Genomic DNA, 9,781 nt, shown 5'->3' with positions numbered 1-9,781 from the left:
TACTGGCAACGAATTTCGGAACATAGAATAACAGTCTAACGTGATTGACTCTTACTTTTAGAACCAAATCAACAAGTGTTGATAAGACAACGAGCAGAGTTGTTTTATTGAACGCATTGTATGTAAAAATCAAGTTAGATTTTGTTTTGCTTTTCGAAGTCGGTAACTTCAAAGTCTTAAAACATTAATAATTGTGAAGTGTATAGATGTTTGTCGGAATTATAATGACGGAATTATATTTCTTAATGTTATGAGAAAAATCTCATCTTTGAGATTTTGTAACAACTTTTGTTTCTTATAATAGTGTGCAAGCACGTGCTCGCATAAGCTGCTTAGTTTGCCGGCATTATAGTCATTTTCCACATGGCATACGTATTGATATTCAATCTCAAAAAGATATTTGTATCTTAATCTGAAGATTATAGTAAAAAATAAAAAATAATGGAAGAAACAAGTACATCTCAATCTTCAAAGGAAATGGAATGTGAAATTCCATGGCCGGCATATTCTAAAGTTTTTCAATTTCGATCAAATTTTAGCAACGAAAAAAATTTTGCCTTTGCCTATAAATTTTGTGCAGGAGGAAAAATTAAAATAAACCTTGTAATATTTAATAAACCTATATTTAAAAAGTAACGAAAATTGTAACGACGCGTTATTTTTAAGTAACGGTAACGAGTTACTTTTGAAAATTGGTAATGAGTAACGGTAACGAGTTACTTCTTAGAAAAAAGAACGGTAACGGTAACGAGTTACTTTTAAAAAGTAACTTTCCCAACCCTGGAAACTAAGTACCCAGCACAGCATTGCCACGAGTCGCACAATGGCTCATATGTGGCACGCATTGCATCGTCGACTTTTCGTCGTCAACGTGTCGCGGACGGCGGCGTCTCGTTACCGCGTTTTCGCGTTTAGCTTTCTCGCATCATCACGTTTTCGCGCTTCCGCGTTGGACTTTTCGTAGAAAAATCCCAATTTCATTATTGTCTCTACGAGTCTCTACTTTCGATGCTAAATAATTAGGATTTTGAGTTTGCACACGTTGCGCTATGCAACGTACACTCGTGCTTCGTGCTCCGTCAAGTGATTCGGTCCGAATTGATTAGAACTCGATCGATTGTTTGGAATGGTCGTCAATGGGTCCCTTCTCTTTGCTCGTCTACAGCTACACGCACTGCGTGTGTTAACCCTGTCGAGGAGTCAAGTGGATTCCCCTAGACACGATTTTCGCTCGGTAAAAGAGGTTGCCTCTCCATTTTCTAAATTGCTGATTGCTAGCATTTAAAAAATGTGGGTATCCTCTTCTTTTGCCGTCTACCAGCCTGGTGTAGCATATGTCCGGGCGGAGCACCTGAAATCGTGCTTAGCGAGTCCAGGTTCGATACGAGATAGGATAATTATGCGCGAAAAAGAGTTGGTGAACTTCATTTACCTCCACTTCCGTCAATCATTTCGTCTTCTTTCCAGTTTGGACTTAATCCATGCTCGTTGTATCGTTGCATTCCTGATCTGTTGACTCGAAGCTGATTCTCATAAATGAAATGGGATTTTCGTTCGTACCGAAACCGGGAGTGTCGTTCAAAGTATATACATATTAAGTATATACATCGCGCGAATAAATAGAAAATTTTTTACCAAAATAGTGCGGGAAGCGCTTAGTATCGCGCGTAAAAGAGCGAAAATAGCAATAAAAATATCGCTCGTGAGTGCGGGAGTGCCGTAAAGTATCGCGCGTCCAAGACTGAAATGAGGAGGAGGCCTAGGAGAGGCATCAGGCTCCGGCAAAACAACCTTCTAGTAAGTAATTTATTTATTTGTAATTGTATATTAAATATTAAATATACTTATTATAATTTAAATTAAACAATTAATCGTGTAATTTGATTTTTTATTTATATAATTTAAATAAGAGAGAATTTTGAGAAAAAAGATTTTTATATAAAATCTATAATCTTATAAATTAGCTATATATAAGCTTTTACAAAGTATTAGAGAATTATTAGTAATGTTTTTTTCTAAAACTTATAGAATTATTTTATTAATCTGCTATTATTATATGTATCGGATGTAAAATTCAATACATGTAATAACTTTTGAAATATTATTTATTTGAATGTTATTACAATTTAAACCTTCTATTTGTTATAGATCAACTTAACAATCCTGATGATCTGAGAGGAGACACAGGCCCAGGAAAGGCATCCTGCATCGGCGAAACAACCTAATGGTGAGTACTATTTATATTATATTTATATTAATATATTATTTATATTAATTATTATAATAATATGTTTATAATTATTATATTAATATATTTATTTATATTAATTACTATATCGTACACGTACTAATTTGAGTCATTTATTTGAATGATGAAACAAGACAGATTCACAGAAAAAAGGTTGTATGTAAATAATCCGATAAAACTTTCTATTTAAAAAAATAGGTTTTTCCGAATTTAAAAAATTATTACATATTTATTTATTCGTTTATTATTGCACATATCGGATATAAAATTCGGTGCGTACAATAATAATTAAAAATATAATTAAATGTAATAATTAAAATAATAATTAAATATAATGAAAGATTAATTATTTTAAGAGCTGCCAATTATATGAATTTTATATTTGTATGTTACAGACATTGTAGCTTCAATATTGACAACTCCGCTATTACGCATCTGTGTCGGTGAGTGAAAAACTTTTATTTAATTTTAAGGTAACGGATGTGTATAGAGCTTGTAGATGTAGATTGTAGATCCGTTACCTAAAATGGATGGGTTAGAACAAATTAAATCATATAATTTAAAAAAATTTTTTTTTCAATACATTAAAGGTTATTAAAAGTGCAAAATTGAAATATTAATTAAAGGAAAATTTTATTTTTTTATTAATTTTACATTATAATCAATTATTTATTTTATATAAAATAAATAATATATATAAATATAAAACATAAAGAACATACTAGTAATTTTATTTTTTAATACTGTATAATAATTTACTTTTATAATGCATACTGACATTATTTTAATTTTTTATAGTCCACCATTTTTATGTAACATATTAAAAAACTTTGCTTTAGTTGATCTAAGTAAGTAAATCTAAGTAAGTTATCAATCTATTGAACCATATGTAATATTTAAAAAGACCAATGAATAATACTATAGAGTGAAAATTTAGTAGAAAATGTATAAATAATGTGGAATTAATTTATTTTATCGTAAATCTTTATTTTACATTTTTTATTATAAATAATATTATATATTGTAAAAATTGCAATCATTTAATTTTGATTAATTTGACACTATATAGCATTATATTAATTAAAGCAAAGTTATATTAAGATGATAACAAACGGTCATAATATTACGACTGTAAATGAGCGTAAAATTATGCTCATATACCGGTGAAAATAAGTAACCGGCAACGGAAGGAGTTTATCTCCTTCATTGACCTATGATACAGGTCAAAGCTACTTTATCCTTGGCTAAAAATAGTCAAATGCCTGGATATTCGAAAAGTAAATTAATCTAAAAACGTGCAATGGCAAATAATAAACGCGTAAATTAAACGGATAAAATAAACGGATACGCATAAAATAAATAATAATATATAAAAATAAATTCAGAAACTCGCGAAAAATAAAGAAATACTGCGTTGATGTAATAAAATCCTTATAATTAGGATCCCTTAGTAGGATTGTTAGGACACGAAAATTGTTTAGGATTGTTAGGATTGCTAGATATAACATTTTATATAGCAGAATTATCTATTTATTATAACTTTATCGTATTATAATTTATTATACTTAATTTTAATATACTATACGGCTTTTCTTATAGAATATTAAAATTAAAAGTTATAATTAAGTTAAGATCCAAAAATTATATATCATTTTTACAAAGCTGTACAATCAAGATTAATATACAGGGTGGGGAAAAAGTATGGAAGCAAACAATTATTTCCGAAACTATTCATTTTTCGACAAAATGTCTTAGACATAATTTTTATGGTATGAAAAGATATATTATGTGGCATAGACGGCATGACCTTGAAATGACCCTTACAAGCTGCATACAAATAACATAAAAAATTTCAAATGGAACTCGTCAGTTTTTGTTACAGATTCTTGTAGCTGATGTCGAAACGTTTACAAAACACTGCATATGAGCCCCATTTCCTTAAAAACACTCCCAGTTACGAAACAATTGTGATACAAACAATTTGTATGCACATTGACATTGCTTACTGATTTCGCATCATGACGTTCAGTTGCGTCCACTAATAACATGTAATTGTACCTGTTGTCATATGATACACTGTCTATGAGTATTCATAGAATTTTTTTGATTTCTTGATCATCGCTACCTTATTTATTATTATCATTTATTTTATCCTTAAAAAAGTAGTGTCAATTGGCATATAAGTTTCGGATATTGTGTTTTGAAAATTTGCTATTTTTGTCGTTTTCTATCATAGGAAATGTTACTGATTTTCATTTCTGTAATTTCAAATGTTATTTTCATGATGGCCCGATTAACAGAACGAGAGTGAATATCGCTGTTGATGATGCGTGGTTGGGGTGAGAATGAAAGATTCAATTTCGTCGATACGAATTATCACAATTGTTTCGTAACTGGGAGTGTTTTTAAGGGAATGGGGCTCATATGCAGTGTTTTGTAAACATTTCGACATCAGCTACAAGAATCTGTAACAAAAACTGACGAGTTCCATTTGAAATTTTTTACGTTATTTGTATGCAGCTTGTAAGGGTCATTTCAAGGTCATGCCGTCTATGCAACATAATACATCTTTTCATACCATAAAAATTATGTCTAAGACATTTTGTCGAAAAATGAATAGTTTCGGAAATAATTGTTTGCTTCCATACTTTTTCCCCACCCTGTATAATGTTCGACCTTATTCTTGATTTTTAAAAATATTTACATTGCATATATATATAATGGGAATTATATGTAATGTGAATGTTTAATTTTTACGTTGTTTAAATAATTTATTGCGAAATAACAAGGTCAAGCAATATACGTAGACCTTGTAAGTGTTGTATTTTATATTATATTTTATATTTTATACTCTCTCTCTCTCTCTCTCTCTCTCCTCTCGTTTCTTTTTTCCTCTCTCAAATACGACATTCTTTATATTAATAATAATAGTAATAATAGTAATAATATTTCGCTCAGTATTATCTAGTTCGAATTTTTCTCTCTCTATATTATATATATTATATATATTATATATATGTATATATATATATATTATATAATATCATACAATGTCGAAAATAAATCAATTATCTATCATAAATATCACATTTATTGATAGCTAATGACAAAAATTATTTTATATTTATATATTGTATATATATAATTTTTTAATTTTGTATAAATGATTTTATACATACTTTTAAACATGCAATGTCGATCGTAGACTAGTATCTAGATGGTTTTTTATTTTTAGAAGCATTAAGAATAATTAAGGATAATAGAGAATCAACATAATTATCTTGCTTATTATGAAAAAAACTCAACTGATATTTATGATAGATAATTGATTTATTTTCGACATTTGTATGGAATACATAAATAACGCAAAGAGAATTTTCACGATACGAGTGAGAATCGCAAAAATTCAAATTAATAAATTTTGTTCCAATAATCAAAATAATATTAATTAAACAGAAAGAGAAAGAAGAATTCTAATTCTTTACCTCTTATTATCTTCTTATATCCAACGGGAGCACGCGATCTGTCTACAAATTTACGATCCAATCGAATTCACTAGCTAATGCATACTAGTGCATCGAATAGAATTCGCTAATAGAAATTAGCGCTCGAATAACTCGCGTCATAGACATATTTAATTCGCATAATACATACATATGTTTGGTACACATGCTCAGTATTATTTTGTAACAGTGATTAATCATGGTGGGACGTTAGTGCAGATGTAAGCACAATCATCGTGAGTGTCGAATCAAAATTGGTCGTAGTAATTAATTATACTGATTAATTATACGATGTTACCATCGTGAGAATCATTTTTATCATATTTAAATTACGATTCCAAGTTATCGTGACAAAATATCACCTGCAAATATCATCTGCGATTTATCATCAGAAATGTCGACTCTAATACCGGACGTTTAATAATCGACTCGCGTATGGAATTTTAGAAATTGACACTTTGCAAGTGAAATCCGAATGAATTCATCATCATCAAAGTAGGGATGGCAGCGGCGAATGGAATGACTGAGTAAATTTATTTCTTATACATACTTGTGTGTAATTCTATAAGAATCTACTTTTTCAAAATGGCGCAATTTACGCGCTTAAGTACAGCATTGTAAATTAGTGATATTTTATTGAAAGAATCAGTTAATTTTGACTGTTCCAATCAGTAATATTTCTCAATATCAGTAATATTAAACTATAATTCATCTCTCTATCTATTTCATATAAAATTAAAGATTTTATTTATATTTAATAAATATTTATTATATTAAAAATTTTATTTTATTTATATTACATGCATATTGAACTTGTTATTTTAAATAGATAACGAACGAATAATTTTTATTAAGTCGCCAGACATTTATTTATCAGACTTATAAAGATCGATTTAATATCTGAAGCCTCTCCATTGAAATTATATCAGAAATTAAATCGAAGTAATATTTCTAATCTTAAATGTCGCTCTTTACAAACTTTATATAATTCTTATAACTAAAATTAAATACGAGAGAGATAGCGATCGTAGCGATAAATAAATCTAGCGATTACTGGTTTTACAATAAAATTTACTGATTTTACAGTGAATTTTATTTTAACTGACCATAATCAGTGAGATATAAGATAAAATAACAAAGAAATAAGCGTTTCCACTGAAGATCAGTAAAATACTCACTGATTCTCAATGAAATCTTATTTTACTATTTAAATTAGTGATATTTTCACTGATTCACTTTTAGAGAGTATCCCAGGTAGAACATGAAACTCATAATGACATCATTATGACGTCTTAAAAGTCACCTAAAAGTCACCTAAAAGTCATTTTAGAAAAATAATGATATCATAATGATCTCATTTGATATATTTTTGGCAATGTTTTGGTGACTTATTTTTGATATTAAATAATTCTAGCAAACTCTGTTGGAGAATATATATACTTCGCACATGAAATCTTAAGAATCAATCATAATAATATCATTATATATATATATATATATATATATATATATATATATATATATTACGCAATTACTTGTTTATTTAATTATTCATGTATATTTTAATTATATTTAAGCAATATTTAATTATATTTAATTATATTTAAGCAACATAATCTTTTTAAAATTATATAATGCGATTATTGAACTTAAAAATTTATGATTCTTTTTGTCATTTTTAACTCATTTTTTAATCATTTTTGCTTAGGTAACTTTTAAGTGATAATTAAAATCATGATGACATCATGATGTCATTATGAGTTTCATATTCTACCTGGGATGTTAATTCGGTGCAAATTAAAATCCTTATAACTTGTGAACGCTTCAGTGAATCGATTTAAAAATTATACTGAAGATTCTAAACATATGTAAGGACATTCTGTACAATTTTGATTAAATTCCCAATATTTTAAATATAGGCTTGTTTATTTAATTATACATGTATATTTTAATTATATTTAAGCAACATAATCTTTTTAAAATTATATAATGCGATTATTGAACTTAAAAATTTATTATTCCTTTCGTCATCTTTAATTCATTTTTTAATCATTTTTCTTTAGGTAACTTTTAAATGATAAATAAAATCATGATGACGTCATAATGATATCATTATGAGTTTCATGTTCTGGGAATATCCTTAAGATTCATAACTCTTATATTATAGACTGATCTAACGCATAGTAGTGTACCAAAAATAATATATCGACACTCGAGAAATATCCGTCAAGAGTTGTTGAGTAATTTTGCAAAATAGCTGCACGCACGATATATCAATGTATTACATCTCTAAACACATTAGACCGTACGCGACACTAGCACAAACATAAAAGAGCGCGCATTACGCATTTAAACGAGTGTAGAGATCTATTTGAAGTTGGCTTTAAAATTTGCGCCGCATCTGACAGCTGGCACGTGCGCCGACTTTCGCGCCTGCGCACTTGACACGTGCACTTCTTGTACACGTCTGTCGTCCGTGAAAATCGTAAGGAAGGGTGAGTGTGTGTGTCAGTTCCTTGCCTACGTTCTTATATTTATTTACAATGAGCGCATGGATGCAGTACTTCAAATCCATTCCAACGCATATGGTAAATAATGCAATGTTTATATTAAATAATTAATCGATTGTGTCCTCCATGATTAGTTCAATATCATGTTAATTCATTACAAGGAATATAAGGTTAGGTTGTCGAGTCATATTAACCGTATGTTAATTTAATTATGAACTTTGATAGAGTCTGTAGTAATTATTTATTTATTTATTTACAATTTATTTATTTACAATTACATTGTAAATATTTATTTATTTATAATTACATTGTAAATTTATTTATTTACAATTACATTAACAATTACATTAACAAATAAATAAATTTTAGCGCTTTACGTTTATTTTTACATATGAATTTTTCTGCTGAATTATTCATACGAATATTCCTGAGGAAATTTCATATTACGTTTATGTATCATTACTTGTTTTAGGATTATGATGGTCAAGCCAGAGCAGAGAAATTGTCGCGGGTTATAATAACATTATTTGGTGTAAGATACAATTTTTCTCAAAATACAAGCAGCATAAATGTTGGTAATTTTGTGCAAAGACTTTATATCGCCCTGTTTACAGGTGGTTGGTTTAATCTGGGGTTACGTTATTCAACAATTCTCACAGACGATATACATTTTGGGTGCTGGTTTTGTTATGGCGGCATTAATTACTGTACCTCCATGGCCTATGTATCGTCGCAAACCATTAGACTGGCAAAAGTCGCAGTCTGAAGTTACTACCAAACTGAAGAAGAAGAAGTAAAATATTTTTGATATTTTAAACAAAGTATTTAATATAGCAATCCATTGTGCAATCTTGCTTACAATAATGTGCATTTGATTGCTGAAAAATGCGGATCTATACATACCATTGAGCATTTGTCTTTATGCAATCATGAGATGTGAATGTCTTTAGTATGTGAATGGGAGTAATATCTGAATAAGAATGAAAGACTTTCTTTTTGTAAAATTTAACATACACAAATATTATCTATCTTGTAATATTTGTTGGCTGTATAAATATGAAATCACACGAATAAAAATATACATTTTATTTGCATATCAAAGAATATCAAAAATAATCCTGTAATATATAAATAATAATAAGTCAAGAAAGTTTCATAAGATTTTAATATGCTCATGAACACAATTAAAAAGTAATAATAAAACTATCATTAAAACTATCATTGAAATAACTTTTTTCTTCTCTTTATTAAAAATTTTTATTAATATTAAACAATAGCATTTAATGATTTCTACCTTTTTATTAGAAAAATATATTTACTACTTAATATTATTTTTTTACACATATACTTTTGAAGTTAATTAAAGAAAAGAAAAAGAAAATATTCAAGTAATTATTCAAGTAAAATAAATATAATAAAAAAATAATTTTTTTTTACTTATATATTTCTTGTATGTAATATATGTTGTAATATATAATGTACAATATCCAAGTTTCTTTCTGTATTAAAATAGAATTTAA

General features: G+C 28.0%; 1 protein-coding gene across 1 annotated transcript; it reads left to right on the top strand.

Moving 5' to 3' along the window:
• The first annotated feature begins 8,175 nt into the window (after positions 1 to 8,175).
• Positions 8,176 to 9,345, top strand: LOC105250511 (signal peptidase complex subunit 1). The gene is made up of 3 exons (XM_011256661.3): positions 8,176 to 8,339; positions 8,734 to 8,793; positions 8,876 to 9,345. The coding sequence occupies exons 1-3, from the start codon at positions 8,295 to 8,297 to the stop codon at positions 9,056 to 9,058; spliced, it is 288 nt and encodes a 95-aa protein (XP_011254963.1). The 5' UTR covers positions 8,176 to 8,294; the 3' UTR covers positions 9,059 to 9,345.
• The last annotated feature ends 436 nt before the right edge of the window (positions 9,346 to 9,781 follow it).

This window comes from Camponotus floridanus, unplaced genomic scaffold (genome assembly GCF_003227725.1).
Source record: "Camponotus floridanus strain SB8 unplaced genomic scaffold, Cflo_v7.5 scaffold65, whole genome shotgun sequence".
In the NCBI taxonomy this organism is placed as follows: Eukaryota; Metazoa; Arthropoda; class Insecta; order Hymenoptera; family Formicidae; genus Camponotus; species Camponotus floridanus.
This window is presented reverse-complemented; position numbering and strand designations above follow the sequence as displayed.

Bases quoted from the DNA above. Each gene is read 5' to 3' on its own strand.
- LOC105250511 (XM_011256661.3), top strand. From the start codon at position 8,295: ATGAGCGCATGGATGCAGTACTTCAAATCCATTCCAACGCATATG. The intron at 8,340-8,733 runs GTAAATAATGCA...TACTTGTTTTAG, and splicing joins AATCCATTCCAACGCATATG to GATTATGATGGTCAAGCCAG. The intron at 8,794-8,875 runs GTAAGATACAAT...CCCTGTTTACAG, and splicing joins TTATAATAACATTATTTGGT to GTGGTTGGTTTAATCTGGGG.